The sequence below is a fragment of the Trichomycterus rosablanca genome, chromosome 22, assembly GCF_030014385.1.
Source record: "Trichomycterus rosablanca isolate fTriRos1 chromosome 22, fTriRos1.hap1, whole genome shotgun sequence".
NCBI classification, from domain to species: domain Eukaryota; kingdom Metazoa; phylum Chordata; class Actinopteri; order Siluriformes; family Trichomycteridae; genus Trichomycterus; species Trichomycterus rosablanca.
The window spans coordinates 6355811-6380784 of NC_086009.1; the positions used below are offsets into that span (position 1 = coordinate 6355811).

A 24974-nucleotide genomic window follows, 5' to 3' on the forward strand; every position below is an offset into this window, starting at 1 on the left:
TCTGGGCACAGTTTACTTCCACCTCCTAAAAAATGCTGATGGTGAATTGGCTGTGCTTAGCCGCCCCGCTATTGCCTCATTTTTCTTCCAGTCCTAATCTCTGCCCATTCTAATTTGGCCAAGCCTTAGTGTGTTAAATACTGGAGAGGTAAGAGAGCTGAAAGAATGAACATCCCCAAAAGTAAACATATGTTCCATTTCCCAGTCCTTTATCACCTGTATTTTGGGTACAGTAAGCCTGACTGACTACAGTTCTAGATCTTAGAGAATGATTTAAAATGTTAAACAACCTATAACATATGCCAGTTATAATCCATTCAGTGCTTTAAAAATATTAGCAGCACCTTAAAATCCATTTTACAATAGAATAAGAGCCAAAGCAATGTTGCCACGAAAGCAGAAAACAAAAAAGTGTCACATGTCCTCATGTGTGTGCTTGTTCAAACCTGGACAGCTGCATATTAATGACTTTTTGGCAATCCAAAAAACAGTAAATTACAGTAATCAATAATGTAAGAATAAAAGAACATGCACTGACAGCCCTACACCTCTCAAGTGTCTAGTGGTACTATAAATGGTCAACTCCGGACAGGGTGACACACAGTTCAGGTACACTGATATATGGATAGCTAGCTGCTCCCAAGGCAACTACATAAAACTGAAAAGAAATTGTTCTGGGGAAAAATAAAACCTGCAATGAATGAAAATGCCCTTTTGTAACAAATCATTATTTACAAATTCACAATTATGATAGTTAATCTTGTCTGTTTTACGTTTAAACTTTATACATTAATCTGTAAGTAAACATATATTTAAAATCTATTAAAATAGTAGAGTTTTACATGTCTAAATCTTGTAGCTGCTGAGAGTTTTTGATTGAGATTGAGTCTGTTTCAAAGCAGCTGCTTGACCTCTTTTTAAACTGACATTAACACGTCCGAAAAACATTAGAATAAGAAGCCAATATCTGCATGTAAATTGCACTGTATTTTCTTGTTGAAGGACTGGGGAGTTCAATATTCTTAATAGTCTTCAATATCTTGCTGCATCATGTCCAGCTTCAAAAACAGAACTATGGTGAGGCTCATGACAGCTAGCTGAAACATACACACATACACACAGACCTTTCAAAAGCTTGCACAAATCAACAGTTATATGTACCAACAGATGGCTAAGTAATGCTGTTTTACAGTGCTGTAAAGTAATCACTCGTGATAATTAAGTATTTGTCAAGCCAGCTGATTTCAGATCATTAAACAATACATGATCCTTCAGCCTATTGGTCCTGCCATCACATGTTTATTGGGTTTAAGAAACATGATAATTAAAAAGTGGCCATTGATAATTTTATCCCACTGTAAATCCACAGACACTAAATTGCCCTATAGGTAAATGGGTGTGTGTGTGTGTGTGGGTGTGTGTGTGTGTGTGTGTGTGTGTGATTGCCCTGCGATGGACTGGCGCCCCGTCCAGGGTGTTACTGTGTTCATTGCGCCTATTGAAAAGCTGGGATAGGCTCCAGCACCCCCCTCCCCCATCGACCCCAATTGGATAAGCGGTTAAGAAAGTGAGTGAGTGAGTGAGTGTAAATCCACAGACATAAATACACTTGCAGATAATTCAAAATCAAGCCAACCTCAGTTAAACATATGATGCCCACTGCGGCTCCCAGAACAGCACTGTGCTCTTTGATAACTGCTACCAATTTCGAATAGCAGCTCTGCAGACACACAACACATACAACTTACTGAACAGCAAATTATCAAACACTGTCAGTGGTCTTTTTTCACTTGTATCCAAGATCTATGCACGATATGGCTTAACATATTGACACAGTTCCTAATTGCTAAGTTCAGGTGTTTCAGCCACACTCATTGCTAACAGATATATAAAATCAATTATATGAAATAGAAAAAAACACGGTATGATAAGTTTGGTTTGAAGGAAATCCAGTAGGGGTGCAGGGGTCTATTATGCAAGTGTCTACACAGACATGACTGGCTATGTATCAGGGAGGGTGGGGTTAAGCCCTGCGATTAATTGGCACCCTGTCCATGGTATTCCTGGCTTGCACCCAGTGTTTCCCAGTGAAACCGAACCTGAAGCAACCCTGACCACCCTGGCCTTTTGCCAGATTAGGCACTTAACTCCATACATACATGTGTTCCCTGTGAAGAACCAGTAACAAAACACAAATGCAGGGATCATGTGACCTACCACTGGTTGAATGAGATTAGGTTCGATTTTCATGCCATCGCAGGCTGGCAATGTTTTGTCAACACAGCAGGTTATGGGATAGTTCAGTCCAGTTGTCTTGTGAAACACAGAGTCTCTGAAATCCTGTGTAGAGTTCTCAACGCCGCAACATTTAAACTAAAATAAGAAACAAGACAGAACATTTAAACAGGACTACTGCTAAACAAATTATTGAACACCTACCAAAGCCCTGCAATAGAGTGGCGCCTTGTCCAGGGTGTTTCTGTCTTTGCAGAAAAATATTACACAGGTGATGCAATCATGTTTTGGTATAAATGTATCATCCAGAAGAGATGCTCACCACTCACAAAACTATAATGTTAAAAATCCAACAGTTTAAGAGCATTGTTACCTAAAGAAGGATTGCATTCAGGTAAGACTGAATAATGCTTGTTATCTCTGATTGCTCAGTGTGTTGTAAAATAATCTTACTTTGATCATCACAGTGTTCCATGCAGTAGAGATTGGGTCTGCAGCAGCTGGACCCATATACATCTCCTTCAGCGACTTCCTACTTGCCTGTAGCACCATCACACTTACCTTCAAACATGAATGAACAAAAAACACTTAAAACATTACATGTTCATAATTTGGGATTTGTGTACATGTTAGGACATTACACTGGCAATATAACACACTGTATAAACAGGAGCACATGCACACACACATTATATACATATTAGCACAGATAAAAAGTATACATGAAGAAGACTTTACCAGTTCTCTGTACACCAGGAACAAAATGAAGCTCACAAAATCTCCAACAAACAGTGCAGTCACAATAAAGAAAAACTGTAAAATAAGAGTATAAAATATGAGAGATAAATTGCTTACTTTTGCATTAACTAAATTAGATTATGAAATTGACAAAATACTAGAACTTTAGAAGTGTACAAAATGATAATTTAAATATAAGCATTTCCATTGTTAAAGGTATGAATTAACTGATCATACTGAAGCAAATTACAAACACATTACAATTAGCTCTGCATTGAATATCTTTTGTTCTTCTCTAATAATGCTTTGTAGAATAGGAAAATACTAAGCAAGAAATTTAGGAGCACTCCATAATGTACAATCTATTTATATCCTTTAAGCTTCCCCAATCTTTTACAGAAATTCCAAGACTGCTATGTTGACTGCTGTAAGTAAACTTTTGACTTTAAGACTAAGTAAAGTTAACCTTTCCACAGAACTGCTCATAGGAAAAATAAATAAAGATATATCTGTAGCTAGTAGAAGACAATTCTGCACCAGCATGAGAAAGCAGCGATTTTCTTTCCACGCCCCAGAGGTTCCTATAAAGCTGGTGAGAGTAAGCACAGCACCCATGCCAATGCAGATGTAGCTGATGTTGAGCTGTGCCGAGTAAGTGCCCAGGACAGTAACAAAGATGGTGGCTCCACACACAAGCCATACCCCGACTCCAAGAAGCAGAATGCCGCTAAACTAGCAGAAAAAGACAGAAAAAGGAAACAAGACCTTTTGATTAATTCTTATTTCCTTTACTTGCATCTTTCACTGAGGACTGCAGACACTTTGTGTGCAACACTCACTGATAACCTTTACACTGTGGATGCATGTGGTGTATTCTGACACTACAACACAGGTACAGCACACATATTTTGTAAAAGCCCACCATAATCATGTCTGTAATGTTTAAGGTAATATGGCATAAAAGCTCCTAAACAAAAACTTCATAACTATGAGTGTTAAAAACTGCCTGAATACTTTCTGAATCCATAGTATAGCTTACAATATAAAACACATTAATCAGGAAATTATTATATAGAAAATAAGGCTAATTTATTTTACAACCAAGAGTCAATCAATACTTACAGCCATCAATGTACAAAAGAATATCATTAAGCCTCTTATCCACATATAGCGCTTGCTTGGAGATCTCGCCATTGTTCCAGTAACTGAATTTAGTGTCATCAACTTAGTCTTACTAAAGAAAAAAAAAAAAAAAAAGCATTTAGAATATAAAGACATGCAGATCATACACTCTCAATATTGGGAACACTAAAATGTACAGTTTTTGTTGCTGAAGAGGAATACATTCTGGACAGGGCGCCAGGTGGCAAGACAACACACAATGACATGGTCATCAAGCACAGAGCCAAACACCACAAACAACTCATTCAAACTGTCAAGAATGGAGGTGGAGGTGATGATTTCAGCTTACTTTTTTCCTGCCTTGCTCTCAGTCTTCACTATCCTCTTCCAACTGGACTAACTGGGTAGGAAAAACAAATTATTAGTACCTCAAAATTAACTGGAATTAAAAAATAACAATTGACAGTGTAAAAAACTAGAAAAGGAAAGGAGAAAATTAAGTGTTCTTATTTATTAAGATTTTAATGTCGTGTTGTACACACTTTGTTACATTCAGGTAGTTACTGGTTACACAAGATTCATCAGTTCAAGTTTTTAATGGCAAACACAAGTCATGGAAAATTTTGTATCTCCAATTCACCTCACTAGCACGTCTTTGGACTGTGGGAGGAAACCGGAGCTCCCAGAGGAAACCCACGCAGACACGGGCAGAACGTGTAAACTCCACACAGAAACGACCCGGACTGCTCCACTTGGGAATTGAACCCAGGCCCATTTTTCTGTGTGGCGACAGTGCTACCCACTGAGCCACCCTAAAAAAAGAAGGGCTCAATTTTGGCTTACAGTGGGATATAGTGCGATGTAGTTTGCCTCCATCCTTAAAATTTCAAAGACCGTGGTTCAGATTAGTAAGGTCAAGTAGCTAATGCCTGTAAATGTCATTTTTATTTGGAATTTGAAAATAACTGTTGTCTGCATTTTATAAAATAAAACAAAAATGTTCATTTTACTTGAATGAATTTATATATGTATAAATAGTAAAACCAGATAAACTATTAACTGTGCAGGCGTATCTTAATTTCCATCTACCCATCCATTAGTTCTTAACTAGATAACACTAGTGTAGGTAGGTAAAGGTAGTTAGCTTGCTAACCGTCCAAAGTAGTTTTTTCACACTATTATTCATATTCTGTTTTACAAAAGCATTTTCCTGAACTAGAAAATAATGACAATACCTACTTATTATTTAGAAGTGTGAAGTTCTATTAACAAAAATAAGCATCAAACTGCATCTGCTGTCACCAGAATCAACCGTCACGTTCATTTTGTTTATGTATGAATTACCTCACACCACGCGCGCGCACACACACGCGCACAATGACGTTATATATAGATCTAGTACAGCAGCGCCCTCTAGTGGACATTTACCTCAAAATCTTAGTTGCTTTCAGGAGATCAGATTAATAAACGCAGAAAACTGGTCAGTAGTTTTTTCTTCTGCTGTTATTAGTGATTTATTGCGTATTTGTGTAAATTAGGAAGAGTAACATGAAAATAAATTGCATATTGTGTGCTGCAGACATTGGCTGTGGACATTCTCCTGTTAAAATGCTTGATTTTGTAGTATTGAATTTTTTTTGTTAGCATACAGAAACGTCTCATGACATAAGAAAGGGCATTCGGGATAAACTGTGCCAATTCAGGTTATGCGTATTAAAATAACCCCTAAAAATACAGAAGCAGTCTAAAAAGTTGCTGAATTTGTGTACATTGCGTTAGATGCAATGAATTGTCGTATAAATTTGCGTCTCGCGCACGTTGTGCAAGTAGTTTGTGTTTGTTTAGTGTTTTACAATATTAACTGAAATGAATCTTAATGAACTAGGACACAGATCAGATTTTCTGATACATTCGGTGCATTTATTTATTTATTACTATTCAATACATTTATTTTTCAATGTTTATTCTTTACTTATAAGTGTTATTTCATATGTAAATGATGTGTTTAGGTATTTATCTCATGTAAGTCACTTGAAACGTACGTTACGCAATCTGCAGAGAATACGCAACTTGATATATACGTACTTTACGTAAATTACGTCACGTGCGTTAGGTGCCGCCCTTGATTACACACAAAATTAACTAAAATGAAAAACAACACTGCAAAAAGCTGCTAGTTGTATTTATTAGTTCATACAGTTGCTTACATATTTTAATCTATATTTATATAATGATAAAGTTGAAGTACAATTCTGACTAATTTAACCATTAACTCATTCAATTAAATACACACCTAGTGATCTTTATTTCTACACAAATTGAATGAAAAATGGTGGGGGTGAGTGTGTAACATACTGAAATATGTCATATGGATATTATCAGCAAGACATTTTTTATTATTACTATTGAAATGTACATTTAATATTGATGTACAAAAAAGACAATATATTGAGAATATTTATATCATTGTCTGTTTACACAAAAATGTTAAAAAATATATAGTCAACATGTTTTAGGTTGACTATATTTAACATTTATTATTTGGCATTTTATCTTCAACTTTAACTTAAACACATTTCTTTTAAATATTAATATAGTAAAAACAATAAAAGTTGTACTACTACTGTATATTTTTATTTACAGTTTTGTTGTTTTGTTAGTGTATGAGTGTGTATGCATGTGTTTTTTGGAGTTTGTGTTAGCATAAAACTGAAAAAGAAAAACTGAGGAAGTCTCAGAGCTGTTTGCTCTTTATTGCTGGATTTATTTCGTTTGTATATATGTATATATATAACTTGCTGTATTTTGACTTCTCAATAAAAATTTTTTTTTTTTAAAGTTGTACTACTGAAGTAATTGATTTAAAAATCACATCACCAGCATTAAATCAATAATTAAAACTTTAAATATCAAACATAATAATGAATGTATAGAAAATTAATCTCTTAATGTGCACATCACATACAGTACATAAAAATGTAATTTCATCTTCAAAAATCTAAACACAAATGGTCTAAAAAATAAGTGGTCTGTACTGAAAATGACTGTCTGGCTCATCTTTTCTTCAGGTTTCAGGAGTCTTTGGCCTTTATTTTACAATACAGTGTCATGGAGACAATCATGGAAATAAGCTACAAGCAGAAAAGGAAACACAAGAAAGAATGATGAATTCTGTAAGATTTGACTTAATAATGACTTAACAACTTAATAATGGTCCAACCACCATTTTATAAGTATTTATAAAAAAAATTCTTACAAATTACAAACCTGTAACAAATTGCAACTCTAAGGCCAGGTTGACCACATTTGTGGATCCTTTAATATCATTTAAAGACAGAAAAGTGGTTAAATTACCTCAAGAGCTGCAATACCCAAGGCCACAGCTATGATGACAATCGAATTTGCTTCAAATACTTTAATCAGTGCTGGGTAACATCCACTGATGTTCTGTAAAGAAAAAGAAATATACATAGTTCGATTATTCAAAGACATTTTCAGATTTTATTAACATGAAGTTAGATTTAAAGTTGGCTGTATCTGCAGGGTTTGGGGAATAAATGAGAGGTTCCGTTAGTGAATAAAACACTATCACCTGTGTTGTAAGAATATTAATTTATTACAATTAACGTTATTTAATAACTAATCTGTTATTCTGTCATTTTTGATTAATACTAGACTGTTTAACAGTCCATAGTCACCACAGTCAGAAATCTTTCCTCATGATGCATCATACACTTCTAATGGAATACAGACACCTATTCTCTGTCTACAAAGCCACAATGTTGTAGCGTGTACAGAAGATATAGAGGCCTAGCATCATCTTACTGAAATTTCCATGGGCTTTCCAGGAAAAGATGTAACCTTGATGGCAGCAAATGTCTCTATGAAATCCCAATATACATTTCCATGTCAACTGTACCTTCACACATATGCAAGTCACCCATATCGTAGGCACTAATGCATCCCATACCATGACAGATGCTGGCCTTTCATCTTTCACTGCTAACAGTCTTTTGGTTCATTTAAAATGTTTATACTGCATTTAACAAAATGTCACAAATTATGGTTTGCAGATGTGTTCAAGACAAGTCCAAATTTATATATATACTTTTATTAAGAGTGTTTGATTTAAATGTGAATATGTGTAGATGTTATGTAAAATCTGTTAGCATTACCGAAACTGTAGCGTTGTACTCTCTACAGGGCCCAGTTTTACAGCACTGCTGTGGATAGAGTGAGGTGTTTTGGACAAAAGGGGATCCTGTAAAATCTGTGTAGTTGTTAAATCCACAGCAGGTTAGCTACAAGATAACAAAAACAGAAAAAAGATAATGAAACCTTGAAATGACTACACTTCAGAATGAATATAAGCTAACATCAAATATGTATCTTTAATCTTTGTGAACCACTACAGAAATACACTATATGGCCATGTGTATGTGGGCACCCCTGCTTACTATTCATTTCTGGTGTATCAACCACAACCATTGCTAACAGGTGTGTAAAATCACATATATGAAGTAAATGAAGGCACATTACTTTTCCAGCATGACCATGCACAGAGCCCTGATCACAATCCCATTAAATACTTTTAGAATAATATAGACTGTTCATTGCAAACCAGTTTAGTAGTTTTAAAATAGAATGTCCAACAAGCTTATGGTTAGGTGTCCTCCTACATTTGGCCATATAGTTTACGTAAGTAAAGAGTACATTCATATATAAATATGTCTTAAATTAATAACACTTCGCTAACCACGGTCATGGTCGTGTTCCACAGACCAGTAACATCAGCATTTTTTCCATAGTCCTTTCGAATGCTGTCCACAATTGTGACTCCCACTTGGCTTATCGTGGTTTGTATCTGAGGAACGGATGCATATTATTAAACAATGTACAATGCGAGCAAAAAATATCTGTGCTCATTTAGGGATTAACTGTGCTTACGTACCACTCCCTTAAAAACCAAAATCACAATGGCTCCAGCAACCTCAACAATGAAGACTATCAGGATGATGACGAAGAACTAGGGAGGGAAAAAACAGACAGAAATTTTGTAAAAGTAACAGTTCTACATTGTAACACTACTCTGCAGGTCTGTTAACAGTAATGTGACACACACAGGAAGATCTTAAAATGATATTAAAAGAGAAAAGCCTCTTCACCAGCATGTAAATAAATTGTATTTTAGTTGGCCTTTGGGTAGCTGACTGCAGGTACTTAAAAATCATCAGTCATAACGGTTGAAAGAAGGTCATAATTTGTTGAATTCTTCAGTTGATCAGTCAGCTTGGCTTGTTAACTAAATTGCTCAGCTAGTAAAATCATTTTGCTTGCCATATCTGCACAAGGTGAATCGTTTTCTCTCGACCTAAAGATTTAGAGTCGACCAGTTGCCATAATGCCTTAAATGTTCATATCATTTAGTCACAGATATGTAATATTGGATCACTTTCCTTAATAAATAAATGAGCAACTATAATATTTTTCTCTTTAAAATCTATTTTAATTAGTACTTCAGAAAATCTGATGCTAGTTTAGGCAGTATGGAAAAATATAAAGGGTTCACAAACTTTTAAGCATCACTGACTGTACATGTTCCTTATAAGTGTATTTTGACTTTAGCTGTAGTTACTGTTTAGTGTTATGTGTTGTTGCAGTGACGCAGACCTACCATCAGCAGCATGCACTTGCTTTCTCGCACAGCACCACAGCAGCCCAGGAAGCCGAGCAGCAGCAGCACAGCTCCAACAGCAATCAGCAGATAGCCAACATTCAACACCTGCTTCAGCTCAGGAGGTCCATTATTCAAATTCTGCAAAAGCCCCAAGATGGAACCACTGTCTACCTTCACCCAGATTCCTACTGCCAGAATACCTGCTCCTGCAAGCTGGACAAAAACAGATATGCATGAAGACATGAAACTAGTTGAGGTCACTTTCTATGATCATCTAAACTGTCACCATACAACAAAATCTGATTTTTAGGTGGGTTTCCCACACCTACAACAAGTTATAACCACCACTGTATGTAGATCAGCAAATTGGCCACAAATAGTCACTAATTACCCCTTGTAGGAATGAACCTCAGCTAAGAAGTTTTAGCATAGGAGTCTTTATTTACATTATTATGTGGTCAGAATTTATAAGTAGACAAACATTTAAATATTCCATAATAACTGTGATATTATCATATGTTTTATTTAGCACACAGCCAGCAGGCAATCAAGCCTGTTAAACACAGAATTTTTTGTCTAGTACTAAACAAACAGCTTACATGTTTATTATTGTAACCTGAGACTCCTTTCTAAAGCAGACTGGCTAACTACGGGCCGTGTGTAGCAGCCAGGCTCCCTGAAAGCAGGTCAGTGACTGCTGACAAGCTAATTGCTAATAAACTTGCATAAGTCCAAATAAAGTTGACTTAAAATGAGATATTAGTCTTATTTAGATTGTCACAATTTGCATTCAGAAAATTACAGAATATTTATTTAATAAAAGCCAGTAGTTTCAAATGCAGTTTCATCAGCGAATTGCTAGCCAATTAGCTTAGGCTTTTGCTTAGTGTAGCTTATAGTGTCATCTCCTTGAATGTGAAATCTGATGCAATGTCAACCCCCTGCCACCCAAATTAGATTTTTTATTAGATATTCAGATTCTTTCTGTTTTAAATAAATGTGACTTTTTGTATTGTGGATAGTAATCTGACTCAACAACACTAACACCAGAATTTTCCATCCAGGAGGTTTTAAGTAAGTAAAAATAAAGTTTTTTTTTTTTTTTTTTTTTTTTTAAATTAAGGTGATTTTAAGGTAGCTTGGAGCTGTATGAAAGTTTTAATTTAATATAACCTTAAGGGTGCAGGTGATAGAATGTCATACTGAGTGTATTGACAGTATCAACAACTGACATGATTATTTTTAATAAAAGTTTTAGTTCCTCTTTTTCATATTGCCACGTTCTAAATTCAATAAAGATTGTCTTGGTTTCCAAGAATACACCACTTACCAGGTAGTCTACATATTACCCCTTTAAGTTAAAGTAACTCAATAAATCTAACATACAAAACTGAGTTTATTCTATATAACACTGTGTAGAGATTTATTTTAAATCCATTGTACTTACAAAAATGATGCCATTAAAAAGAAACATCATTATTTTCAAAAATCCAAAGCAGCCCATCTTGAAAGCTTGCTGTACCTAAAACAGATCCACACAAGGAATCAATTAATAAGAACATAAAAACCTCAGCACTGGCAGTGCCACTGGCTTCAGCCATGACCTGGGTCATAAACTACTAAGAATTTTTAATGGGGCATTCCCATAAACTCTAGGAAACTAGAACACACACTGGCATTTCATTTAGGAACATGGGTTCTCTACTAAACAATTCTGAAGCAGTAAGCAACCATCATGGTTTACTGTGATGAGTCACTTCTCTCAGCGCTTCATTGACTCCATGCCTGTTTTCTATTCTTTTTCTGTCCAACATACATTACCCACAAAGGCAATATTTAACAAGGCAACATTCTAATTATTACATATTACAGCTGAAGTCAAAGTTACATACACTTGTAAGCAAACTGTTGCATTTAATATATTTTATATAACTTAATTTATACGTGTCAGCAATAAGTTCTGTTGAAACACCTGAAATACTTATTACTTCCTAACTATATGAATTATTTTTTTAATATTTCTGGAAAAGCATTTTAAAAATGTATGTGTGCCTAAAACATTATAGGGCCCTAGGACATTTTGGTCCTATCGGTCCTATCCTTAACCAGGATGCAGTGATTGGTGAAAATGAATGACTAAATTGACATTGACAACTCCCCAGATGTCTATTTTTACATGCCTCTCTCCAGTAGGTTAATGCAATTTCCCATCCACTAAAGAACAATTGAACCCCAAATGATTAAATTCTTAACAACAACTCTAACACTCCATCCTAAAGAACTTATATCCTGACTCTTTCTATCACTCCATGCAACAAGGTGGTTAAAACCTTCCTGCTGTGAAAACCCATATTTAAATACCTGCCAATGGAAACCATATTCACAAACATGCAAAATGTATCTGCGTATTAAAAATAAAAGCTTTCATATGTTTGGACAAGTCAGCTTATAACAAGCTATTTTAATGATTCTGAAACTGTCAAAGAAACAGAACACCGTACCTCCAACAGATATATTCCGTCTGTGTTTTAATAATGGCATGGGAAACACTGGTTCAATGTCATAGCATATGATTTACATAATCATTTTTTATACTTTTAAAAGCATATGGTGTTGTGCCCTGTAAATGCTTCCTGGAATTAATTATTATGATAGAAATGATACAGAATATTAAACGGGATCAGTCAGAATAACTTACTGACTGGCTTTGATCTTTTCCTGCTGTGATTCCTTCCTTTTAGGGTAAATTGCTCTTAAATGAAGTCAACCACATTTCTCCAACATGATACCTAAGCCACTACACCAGCTTATTATAGGAATTAAACATTAACCCCTGTGCTGTTCACTTGGTGAACAACAAACCAGCACTCACCCACTCATCCCAGGGATGACCCTTAAGGTCTCTTAATTAGGTTTTTAAGTCATAGCAACACAAAGTAATTTGCATGCTTTTTACTCCCAAGGAGGCCTTATGCCACAGCTATAAAATTAGAGTTTGCTGATTAACAGACAAGACAATCTCATTACAAAAGCAAAGATTGCAGTTGAACTGTGAAGAGAGCTTTTACTCCTTTGTTATTTCTACAGAATATTCCAGACATTGTCTATACAGTGTAAGAATTTGTAATGCCACCTATTATTGCTGCCAGGACTGACACCAGTCACCTGTTCAGCCCAGTGAGCTTTTTAAAAAGGCTCTGAACATATTTAAATGTGGTTTGATGATTGTTAGACTTCAGATGCAGGATGATAATCTAATTTGAATTTTCCTTTCCAAAATAAGAGGACATTTAGTAGCTTATGTCAATGTTTATCCAGTGTTGTTATTCAGGGCAACAATTGAACCTCAGGAGCTTTTGCTACACAAGTGTTGTTTCCCTAATGAAGCATGTGCATGTCCGTGTGCATAAGCAGAAACTCATGCCTAGATACTTAGTACTCAATCATGCTTGACGAGCTGGATAGTTAGTTGAGTTAATTCTTGAAAACAACCTGAATATGAAACTACTCAAAAAATCAGGGGCATAAATTAGCCTGCTTCAGAAATGGAATTTGATTACATTCGTACACGGCTGTGTGACTTGAACTCAGTCACCATGGCACCGTGGTTGTCAATTATGCCAATGGTTTTGCATACACATTACTGGCCAGAATATGTATGCTTTGTAAGAAACAATAAATTTTTGATAAGCGTTTCAAAATTATTTTTCATTTCATTTTAACAACTTCATCCTGGTCAGGGTCGCAAGACACATTTTCACTAAGAAACACTGCAGCAGTATAATGCATAAATCTATATAGACACGAATCGAGAATTTTACCTTAAACTGAATATTAACATGAACGTTAAAAACTGTATTGAGAACTTCTGGTCTTCTGGGAATCTCTCAAAAAACTCTCAAACAAAGAGTTCACATAGACTGATGTGAAAATAAAATCAGTAAGTGGCAGTTCTGTGGGAAAAAATGCTGTGTGAATTGTATATGTGTAAACCTCTGGTAATTACTAGGTTCAGGTGTTTATGCCACACCCATTACTAACAGGTGTATCAAATCACCAATATAAAGTACCTTTGATGCTTTAAACTTTTTGATTTAATGGGCACAAATACCCACATACGCTTTAAAGTACTACCTTATAAACTCATTAACTCGGACCATCTTTCTGGTTCAACTCCTAAGGGATAGTTTAACACAAACATGACTGATTCTCGTTTACCTGATTTAAAAGAGAGCAAGGCTGAGCTTCTTACCTTGACTGAACACCTGAAGAGAAGAGTGTAGGATCACAGAAGGCAACACACAAGCTCTGGGAAAAAGCACTGAATAGTGTTTAATGTCTTCTGCTATTCTCACTTTGTTCCACTGCAGGTTTTGTCTAACCAAAGAGAGAAGGGGGAGAAAGGATAAAAGAATTAAGTGGGAGTGACGAAGCTCTGTCCTCTGTGCAGAAACTCCCAACTGAGAGGGAGGGGGCGCAGCGCGTCTGGTAGCCATGGTGATGGACACAGATGGATGCACCATCACACACACAACTCATTTACTGGTAAAGGATGAAAATTTATAAACAAACAGGACATCAACACAACACATTTAAAAGACATTCTAAGATGCACAAGGAAATACATGTGCTCAGAAAAATTTTATTCCTAGATTTAATAGTCTGGCAAGCGTCCAGAGTTAAAGTCAGCTCCAGGAATTACTGGCACCCTTGGTAGTTCTAAGAAGTGTTTTTATAGTTAATAAAATAATCTCACACTGATCGTTTGACACATCTTACATATGTTCTTTTGACATAATAGGAACGAATGAAAAAAAAAAGAGACATCCAACAAGCGCATAGTCACGTGTCCATATTCTTTTGGCCAAATAGTGCATGTAAAGCTTGTAAACGTATGCATACAACCACAGGTAATCTCAAAAAATGTTTAAGTAATTATTATGAAAACAGACCTTTTAAATGTGTACTGGACTAAACACAATTGTATTTCTGATTGCTACTGCATATTTTTCCCACTAAATTATTACAGATTATTTTGTGCTTAAATGTCCTACATAAAGGGAACTTGAGTAGGAAAACAAACAAAATGTAATTAAGCTGTTTAAGCCATAATCGCATCTATAACTAATAGACAAATTAATTTTTTCAATAAGGAGTGAATTTTTGTCTTTTTTTTAATGAACAGCAAGGTGTCAAGGTCTTTACACAGCAGAGAACTTCACAGCATTACACCATCACCATCAGGTTTGACTACTGGTATAATGTTCTATAGAACACTGCATTTGCTTGCTTTTTGCTTTTGTTCCATTTTTTATTTGCCTGTATGCAAAGCAGAGTGTGATGAGGTTTGGGAACAGTGCAGGGGTTTGTTCTTGTATTTTGAAGTGTGAAAAAAGCATGTTTATGTTGGTACGGAGCTCTACCGAAGAAGAAAACTGAACACTACCAACATATAAGAACTCCTGTGCTGTCTGGATTTCTGCTCACATTAACATAATTGTGAGTAAATAGTGGTTAAACTATTAGATTCCTGACTTAATACAGATATATTTAAACCTAAACCTTTTATAATATAGTGTTTTAATACACAGACCATTTTTTAATGTGTTGTTGCGGCCACTAACACAACTGGAAAATCAGGTTTAGTCTCCCCCAACAATGAGGATTTAAAAAAACAAATACTGATGTAAATATGTCAAAGGTAAATGGGACGGCCAAACCATTCTTTGTTAGCATATTCGATTCTAACAACAAAACCTTATTATTTAGGGTTGTAGGAGTGACAGACTAAAACATTTGTTTCTGAAGTACAGACTCTACAAAACGATAAACAGACCAAAGTGATCTAGTGTTTTCACAACAGGGAACTGATATGTTTAGGTAAACATAGTCGACTACACCGGTCAGCATATCATTACCACCTGCTTAATATTGAGCAGATCTACCTAATGCAGGCAAATCAACTCTGACCTGTTGAGGCATGGACTAGACCTTTGATGAGGTTATGTGGTATCCTGCACCTAGATGATAGCAGCAGATCCTTTTATGCCATGTAAGTTGCTAGGTGGGGCATTTATGGTCAATTAGAGGACATATAAAGGCCATGAACTCCGTTCTATGTTCTTTGTACAGTAAATTAATTACCAGTATAAACAAATGAACTACAAATCTCACACAAAATATCTTATATACATGTCTTACAAATTTCAACTGTTTAACTGTTTATTTCTTGTAATTGTGCAATTGTTTTTTTAAATGTCCTATTTATTATAAAATACATCCATGATGAAATAATACACATTTTGTTCTGAATGATCTTATGAGGTCTTACAAATTTGAGCTTTTCCTCGCAAGTAGAACAAAAACATGAGGTAAAAGGTAAATGCCAAAATGCTTGTAACACAAAAAGAAGAAATGTAATATAGGAACACTGGTTTCCCTGAGCACCTGCTTACTGTAATCCAGTCACTTCCTTGTAAAATTAACAATGACGTGCTATTTTTAAAAATCAGGTGAATGTAGTAGTCATGTGAATTTCAGTGCTTTTTGTTTTTTGGTTAGATGAACAATTACAGTACTGTTTAACCATTGTATGCAAATGTGTCAGCACTTAGCCGAGACCACCAGTTACAATGTTTAAAACACAAAGAAAAACTATCTGCACCTGCAGTCCTTCATTTATCACTGAAGAGACTAAAAATAGCCAATTGTTTTGAAAATGACCCACAGAAGGGAGTTACGCCAATGGCATTATAGCATTCAGATTCAGATGCCTGTGGCCATTTAAAGCCTAAAACATTTTCACCATACCAAAAATTACCTAATTAATACTATTACCTTTACCAGTAATATTTAATAATTTTCTGTACCACACAAATGCCATTTAGCAAAATTCTTTATTTACAAACACTAAAAAATATATTAACCATTCTAGATCAATAAGTCATATTTTCATGACTGAGCTAGATTAAATATAAAACAAAACAGTCAATTGTTTGCTAAACGTAGATAGATCATATAGAAATATAACATAAAGAAATGACTTACGATCATGGTTATGTAAATTCAATGTAAAATGTAAAAACAATTAATAATTTACAATATATAAATAATGTAAAAATTCATATTTTGTTCCCCACAAAATCAACCACACTGGCATATTTATTGTTCTCTGTTCATTATTTATCAGTTATATTCATTCTGAAGGTCAAAAAAGATTTAATCAAGAAAAACCATGAGTCTACAAAATTTGTGATTTATCCTCCAGAGATGAATCTAATATGTAATAAAGCTGTTGTTTAATTACATTTTCCATTTAATGATAGTACCAACACTTGTTAAAGTGATTGTAAAGTAATGACCATGTAATAACATAAACTATTGTATTGACCGAGTAGTGAATTAAGAGTTTAATTTCCTTAGCGTACATGGTTTATTATACAATCCTTTTTGCTGTGCTTTTCTTGCAGTGGGATTTACAAGTGGAAATATTTATTTATAATAAATCAACTCTCCTGTGTCTGTATATGTCTGAATATTTATATCTACTGTATATCTCATATATACATATAAATACACTAATTATTAACTTGGTTCCAATAAGATTTCTTTAGATGATTCATTCAATTGTTTTAATGATTACTATTGACTACAGCTAATGACTTCTCACTGCCCATATAATTAGAAAATTACTACATACTACAAACTACATGAAACAATGGTTGCCAAGGTTGTGGATCTGCATCGTCAGATGTAATTCAGGGACCACAACTAAACCTATGACGTCAACAGCAAATTCATGATCAGATTATTACTGCATGTCAACACACTCCCTGTGTTGTGAGGATGAGGTCACTTCGATCATTAGTGAAAGGAAAAAAAACACAGCTCTTACACTCAAGAGAGCAGGACCGATTGTGCTTGGCTACATCATAATTTTCTTCTTCCTCTTCTTGTACATTTGATCCAATATATCATTCAAAATTGTGATTGTCTTCTATGTTTTATTGTCATCATAGCTGATTAAAAATGGATATTTTTATTGAAGGTAGAGACTCCTTGCTGAGTTGTACTGTCTCTTTTAATTTTATGTTTCTTTACCAGTGCGCCATCTCTGGATTTGGCAGGATTCAAACTGGAGCTTAAAAATACAAATCATGATGTTAATATTTTATACAGACAAATAAAAAACACCTGACAGCAGAAGCTGATTGTCAGCCACAGTTTAACAATGAAGGCTGTGTCCAGCACAGCACTTTAAAAGTCTGTCTACAACATTCGTCTTGAGTCTCATTTCATCCCGATTTGCTGGTCCTTTTTTTCCTCTCCTTGTGAATTTAATCAGCAATGAGCACAAGATGAAACTAAAACTGACAAAAGCACTTATGCTTTTTACATACTACTTGCCTCCTCTTGTACCATCTCTGTCTCTCTCAGGCAGGTTCTTTATCTGGGTGGCTTTTGAGCTTGTGGAACTTTACACTATCAAGCTTTTCAAAGCGTTTGCCACAGTGCTCGCAGGTGTAGCTGAAGTGAGCCTCGGACGTGTGCTTCTTCATGTGCCAGTTGAGGGATGCCCGCTGTCGACACTGATAGCCACAGATCTCACACCTGAAAGAAAAAAGAGCCACATTTTTATACAAATTTAATACTGATTAAAATACAAAAAGCCAAATTACTGATAAAATGTATAAATATGCACATGCTAGTTTGCTTAAGCAATTATATATGCAATTATTTATTTACAGTAACAATGGGAGATCATATCTGACCCAATTTATAAGACTTAAAATTCAAATTACTGATGGTATTACTTTGACCAGACATGCCAGGATCAGACAATTGTGTAGTAAATAAATCACACTAATAATGTTGTTGTGTAAAAGGAAGTTTAACCTACTGTAAGGGTGTCTCTCCTGTGTGAGTGCGTCTGTGGACCTCTAAATGATTCTTGCGTTTGAAGGACTTTCCACAAGTCTCGCAGATAAAGTCTCGCACTCCTAAAAAGATCAACGGCTCAATAAGTAATTCATAATAAAAGATTTAAAAACACAAAAATGCTGCATAAAATGTGTGAAGAATAAATGATCTCAATAATTTTTGAGGCTTAAAAACACATTTATTCGATGCGACTGCTTACGTTACAGAATATTGTTGCTCTTTGATAAAATGGAGCAAAACAAGGTGGAATATAAGCAAGTAGGGGAATTCCTGGGCAGTGGAGTGCGGTTTATTTCCTAAAGCCTAGAACACTGTTTTGTATTTATTTACACACTCGCTCTCTTTTGCACTACATCCACAGCCCAACAATGTTACCACAAAGTCTACTTATTGCGATCTGACAAGATTTTTACTGGCCAACCAAATGGGAAGTGCTTCGCTAACATTTCAGCTAAAAGCTACACTATATGGTCAAAAATATGTGGACAGCCCTTGTAATTATTAAACAACCATGCTAATGGATGCATACAATCTGTTGTATATAAAAAACGTATCCAAATCTATCATAACAGTACAATTGTGGACAAAGAAAGGACCATAAAGACATGGTTTGACAAGTTTGGTGTGAGAGAACTTCCACCAAGCAAAACTAACAAAATGCTTGTTGTTGCTTTGTGCTGACACATACATAAAAAAAGTTTTTTATTCAAATATTGCAAAGCAGGAAATATTTGTAAGGTTGGACAGAATAATGGAATAACTGCAAGATAGTGCCAAAGAGAGAAACCATCACAGTTGGCTATGTTTAATACTTAAAAATGCAATAATAATTATACGCTGTGAATACTTTGTGAATGGTTGGTGTAAAGATGCAGCATAATACATAACAGGTGTATTATATCTGCATATTTGGAAACAATTATGTGCATCTTTACAGAATGATTTGAAATGTGACTGAGCATGTAAGCATGAAGTCTGTGTGTACCTGAATGAATAATCATATGTCGATGAAGATGGTTAGAAAGGTAGAACTTCTTCCCACAGCCTGGGTGTGGACACACCTTTGTCCTACCTTTTCTGTGTACCAGGTTCACATGATTCTGCGAAAGACACCACCACAACTGAACTTTTCCTTCCTTTACAAAGTACATTTAATTCTTGCATCCCTGCTACGACCCTTCAACAATGCTACTGTCAGTGTAAACTTTTTAAAGTATCCAGGAGTTTACATACATACATAAACAACTAGACAACTTTCTTAATCGTATATTAATCAGATGATTAGTGTAGTAAGCACACTCAATGTATCACACTTGCAGCATATTTAAAAAAGTCTATTGTGGGTTTATTTGTGGGTGCAGCATTTAAGTAGCTGCTGATCACTTACTTGAAAGCTGCTGATGGCCACGTACACCTGGCTGCAGCCCTCATATGGACAGTGGAACATTTTTAGCATGCCGTCAGCCTCAATAACAGGACCCCGACGACTCCTCTTTGTCCTAAAGTACACAGGCAGGTGCACATTTTTTAAAAGGAGACCCTTTTCAGTTTACATTTACATTCGAAAAAAGAAAATACCAGAAACTCTAAACATGGTGTTATAACAGTAACAATGTAATATCAATCTTAATGTCAAGGAAAAAAGGAAAGATTTATGAAGATGACGACAGTGAATTACAGTTGTGAATGTTACAGTATTGTGTTTTAATCTCACTCCCTTGACAAACACAGACCTGTTTAAACAGCGCTGCACCTCTCTTTGATGGTGTGATTCCTCACTGGGCTTTAACAGCTTTTTCTTATTCAGACCTGGAAATAACAACATGATTACATTACTGCTTAAATCAACACATTAGCCAATATCAAATTTCATATTATTTCCTAACCGTTAATGCAGTTGATTAAAACAAATTGCTCCTAGGGCTGTCAAAATAAATGTAAACATTTCCTATGTATTTTATGGTGGCACGAATACCAGTGACGTCTGTTTCTGGGATGCTGTTCTGGAGGACTGTTTCTGATTGGTTGTATGACATGCCATGCTTCACTGTGCATGTGACCTCCTCCACGTCTTCGCCACCCGTGTTGACTGGAACACCTTCGGACATCATGGCTTCGTAATCCGCATCTGTGATTATGATCAGCTACCAAGAGCAGGGGGTTTCATACAGAGCAGAAGCAACAAAAAAGGGAAACATAAATATAATTAGTATTTAAACTTTTTACACCCTTTTTGCAATGCATTATTTATTATTTATAAGTATAGCAATTGTTAGTTTATGTTTTGTAACAATACATGGTATTGTTACCTAGATTCTTTTATTTTAAATATACAATCATTTTAATTTTAATTCATTTTATATTCAGCCAGTATTGTGTTTGGAAGTTCTAAAATATCTCAAACTGACCTACCTGGGATCCCTGCACTGTGATATGCTTATCTGGCAGCTCACAGCTTTCCACAACACTCTGTTGTGTTGAGGTTTCGTACATGTCTGCTTGAACCGGAGTCACTGCTGAGGGTATGTGAGCCAAACCTTGAGACATCGGTTGTGCCCTGTTCTCCTCCACATCTTCAGTAACATGACTCGCCCCATCCTCCCTTACCAAGCTGTCCATCAAAGCTACGTTGATCACCACACACTTAAAATCTTCTATTTCATCTTGATCTCTTTCCACAGTAACAGTCTTTAAGTTGCTTATATCTTTCCTTGGAAAACCATCTCCCAATTTATTTTCATACTCGGGCATAATCGTTTCTTCTTCTCGTTCTGTCCCTGACTCCCACATGTCTTGGTTTTCTAATGAAGGTGAGGAAGCGATAGGGTGGCTTTGCATGGCAAAGGTTTCTGGGAGATGACTGAAAACTGTGGTGGACATCTGATCAGCCACTTCAGACACCTGTGGTGTAGTACTGTCACCCTCATCTGCTAAATTAGGACAAACAAGAGGTATTTGTTGTTCCAGCATTGACAGAACAGTAAGGGCTTACTTTATTCGACACCTATCTGGTAGGTGCATTCAATTACTATTAGTCATTATGATGTAAGCTACACATACCATACAGATGAACTTTGTGGGAGAACATATACTGACTATAGCCAGTATTGTCCTAGTTGCCACATTTGTCCTAATTATAAAGGTAACACACTTAATCTGTGCACAAATTAAAGACAAGGTTTTATGCTGAACTAATTTTATAATTAGTCCTACAAGCCCACCTGACACATGTGTTTGGTTGAGCATTCTTTCACTAGCCTGGGTGTTTGTGTTGACAGCTGCTGCAGTGATCCTGTCAGCTCTGCCATCCTCCTCCTGCTCAGCACTGTCATTGTCATCCTCCTCAGATTCACTGTCACCTCCAGCAGGCCACGAGAATTGTTGTACAAACGAATGTTTAGTGCTGCACTGCCAAAGCACAGAGATGGACAGACCCAGTGATGGCTCCACAGCATGCAGCTCGGGCTCATGGGGGCACATTCGGCTGTGCTCCTGGTACCAGCTTAACAAGCTCTGCAAGCTGGTAGAAGGCACCTTCGTACCTGAATGAAAAGAAAATAGAAAAAGGAGGCCGAGTTATTTTAAAATACACAGTGTACCTTATCTGTAGCTAATGTCTGACTTTGCACCATGTAGGTAGATACACCTAACATACTATTTAGTACAGTGCACTAGGTAGAGATAAGAAAGAAAATAACACTCCACTGTTCCACTGTATTCCATTACTTTAACCCCACCAGCCCTGAGACCTGGGTTAGGACATCTGGCCTTGGTGGGCACTCTACAGACACAATTGGCCAGCATGGACTTGCAGCAGCATAATGCCTTACATTTGCTAAAAATACAAGGAACGTCTTTTGGAAGATATGGTCCTGTTATATCTCACATAAAAAATGCTAAGTGCGTTCCACAATAACAACATTTAGGAACATTTATTACGAAACCTAGTGGTGGTAATGTGATGGTGTGGAGATCCTTTGCTGTTTAAGCACTTGCAAGACTAATATGTCTGGGGAAAACAGACTATTTAAAAAGTGAGTTTTAAAGTTCTTTCTGCAGTCTTTTTACTGTGGTAATGTTTCAAACACTCATATCAGTAAACCATCAAAGTTTTTACCCAGGAATTGAACTCTCAACCTGATAAACTGATGTGTGACTTTACTCCATTCTCCATAGGAGTTTGCAGAGGCATTCAACACAGCTGAACTTCAACTCACCCTTTTTCTGAGTTCTGCACAGTTCCGCCATGTTCTTCTTCCTGTCAAGCAAAACAAAAGGCAGATATTTCCTTTCTACACAAAACTATGCACAAACAAGAGTAGGTATATTATAATAACAGGTTATAACACTGATGTACAGGGGTTGGACAATGAAACTGAAACACCTGGTTTTAGACCACAATAATGTATTAGTAAGGTGTAGGGCCTCCTTTTGCGGCCAATACAGCATCAATTCGTCTTGGTCCTGCACAGTGGTCAGAGGGATTTTAAGCCATTCTTCTTGCAGGATAGTGGCCAGGTCACTACGTGATGCTGGTGGAGGAAAACGTTTCCTGACTCGCTTCTCCAAAACACCCCAAAGTGGCTCAATAATATTTAGATCTGGTGACTATGCAGGCCATGGGAGATGTTCAACTTCACTTTCATGTTCATCAAACCAATCTTTCACCAGTCTTGCTGTGTGTATTGGTGCATTGTCATCCTGATACACGGCACCGCCTTCAGGATACAATGTTTGAACCATTGGATGCACATGGTCCTCCAGAATGGTTCGGTAGTCCTTGGCAGTGACGCGCCCATCTAGCACAAGTATTGGGCCAAGGGAATGCCATGATATGGCAGCCCAAACCATCACTGATCCACCCCCATGCTTCACTCCGGGCATGCAACAGTCTGGGTGGTACGCTTCTTTGGGGCTTCTCCACACCGTAACTCTCCCGGATGTGGGGAGAACAGTAAAGGTGGACTCATCAGAGAACAATACATGTTTCACATTGTCCACAGCCCAAGATTTGCGCTCCTTGCACCATTGAAACCGACGTTTGGCATTGGCACGAGTGACCAAAGGTTTGGCTATAGCAGCCCGGCCGTGTATATTGACCCTGTGGAGCTCCCGACGGACAGTTCTGGTGGAAACAGGAGAGTTGAGGTGCACATTTAATTCTGCCGTGATTTGGGCAGCCGTGGTTTTATGTTTTTTGGATACGATCCGGGTTAGCACCCGAACATCGCTTTCAGACAGCTTCCTCTTGCGTCCACAGTTAATCCTGTTGGATGTGGTTTGTCCTTCTTGGTGGTATGCTGACATTACCCTGGATACCGTGGCTCTTGATACATCACAAAGACTTGCTGTCTTGGTCACAGATGCGCCAGCAAGACGTGCACCAACAATTTGTCCTCTTTTGAACTCTGGTATGTCACCCATAATGTTGTGTGCATTGCAATATTTTGAGCAAAACTGTGCTCTCACCCTGCTAATTGAACCTTCACACTCTGCTCTTACTGGTGCAATGTGCAATTAATGAAGATTGGCCACCAGACTGGTCCAATTTAGCCATGAAACCTCCCACACTAAAATGACAGGTGTTTCAGTTTCATTGTCCAACCCCTGTATATGAAGATAGTATGACATTAGGAGCACGTTGTGTATTATACAGTACAGTATTTGTATATCATTGCTCGTACTTGCAGTATTTCAGCTGGTATTTGTGTCCGTAGGTGCAGTTAAGCAGAATTAAATACTCAGCCAGTGCAGCGTCGCTCATGCTGCTTCTCTCCCGCAGTTCGCTCCAGATCTTATGGGATTCTCCGAGGTAAACCCGCCTCACATCGTACTTCTTCCTCGATTCAAGTCTTCGACGAGCTCGGTCCGAGTCTGACAGCCTGGGTCGACCCCTGCAGCGCCGCAATAAGCTATGCATTTGATCCCTGGGTTGTTTAAAATGCAGCTTAGTCGTGCTTTCAGTGCACGCAGCCGCCATATTTCTTTTCTAGCAGCTGTTCGGTTGTTGTGGTTCTGCTTAAAGGGAGGTGTTCTGTTTTCAACGGATATTACGAATGTATCGTAAAGGGGAACGCCATTTTCTGTCTAGGGTGGTATATTGCATCATTTATGCTTTAAATGTCCTCGAAAAGCCTATTTTTATTTATTTTTCTGACAGGGACCCATGTACTTCGAGTACTAAAACTACCGTTATTAGAGAGAGGTCAGGTCTGACTCTGAGTTGAAACGTCTGACCTGGCAACAATTGGAAAGAATTGAC

The 24974-nt window shown here is 36.7% G+C and overlaps 3 protein-coding genes across 3 annotated transcripts; all 3 read right to left on the bottom strand.

Moving 5' to 3' along the window:
- Positions 1 to 968: 968 nt before the first annotated feature.
- Positions 969 to 5440, bottom strand: LOC134336239 (tetraspanin-16-like). The gene is made up of 9 exons (XM_063018958.1): positions 5335 to 5440; positions 4445 to 4495; positions 4096 to 4207; positions 3511 to 3705; positions 2974 to 3048; positions 2689 to 2796; positions 2218 to 2373; positions 1637 to 1720; positions 969 to 1097 (listed from the first exon to the last, which is right to left on the bottom strand). Exons 3-9 carry the CDS (start codon positions 4192 to 4194, stop codon positions 1023 to 1025), a joined length of 792 nt encoding a protein of 263 aa, XP_062875028.1. The 5' UTR covers positions 4195 to 4207; positions 4445 to 4495; positions 5335 to 5440; the 3' UTR covers positions 969 to 1022.
- Positions 5441 to 7059: 1619 nt separating this feature from the next.
- Positions 7060 to 17718, bottom strand: LOC134336058 (tetraspanin-1-like). The gene is made up of 9 exons (XM_063018728.1): positions 17667 to 17718; positions 14025 to 14149; positions 11220 to 11294; positions 9770 to 9985; positions 9047 to 9121; positions 8852 to 8959; positions 8271 to 8396; positions 7450 to 7542; positions 7060 to 7226 (listed from the first exon to the last, which is right to left on the bottom strand). The coding sequence occupies exons 3-9, from the start codon at positions 11274 to 11276 to the stop codon at positions 7167 to 7169; spliced, it is 735 nt and encodes a 244-aa protein (XP_062874798.1). The 5' UTR covers positions 11277 to 11294; positions 14025 to 14149; positions 17667 to 17718; the 3' UTR covers positions 7060 to 7166.
- A 477-nt stretch (positions 17719 to 18195) lies between these two features.
- On the bottom strand, positions 18196 to 24692 carry znf653 (zinc finger protein 653). The gene is made up of 10 exons (XM_062985028.1): positions 24397 to 24692; positions 22930 to 22970; positions 21967 to 22254; positions 21125 to 21642; positions 20688 to 20856; positions 20446 to 20521; positions 20100 to 20211; positions 19698 to 19812; positions 18672 to 18771; positions 18196 to 18382 (listed from the first exon to the last, which is right to left on the bottom strand). The coding sequence occupies exons 1-10, from the start codon at positions 24690 to 24692 to the stop codon at positions 18205 to 18207; spliced, it is 1893 nt and encodes a 630-aa protein (XP_062841098.1). The 3' UTR covers positions 18196 to 18204.
- Positions 24693 to 24974: the final 282 nt, after the last annotated feature.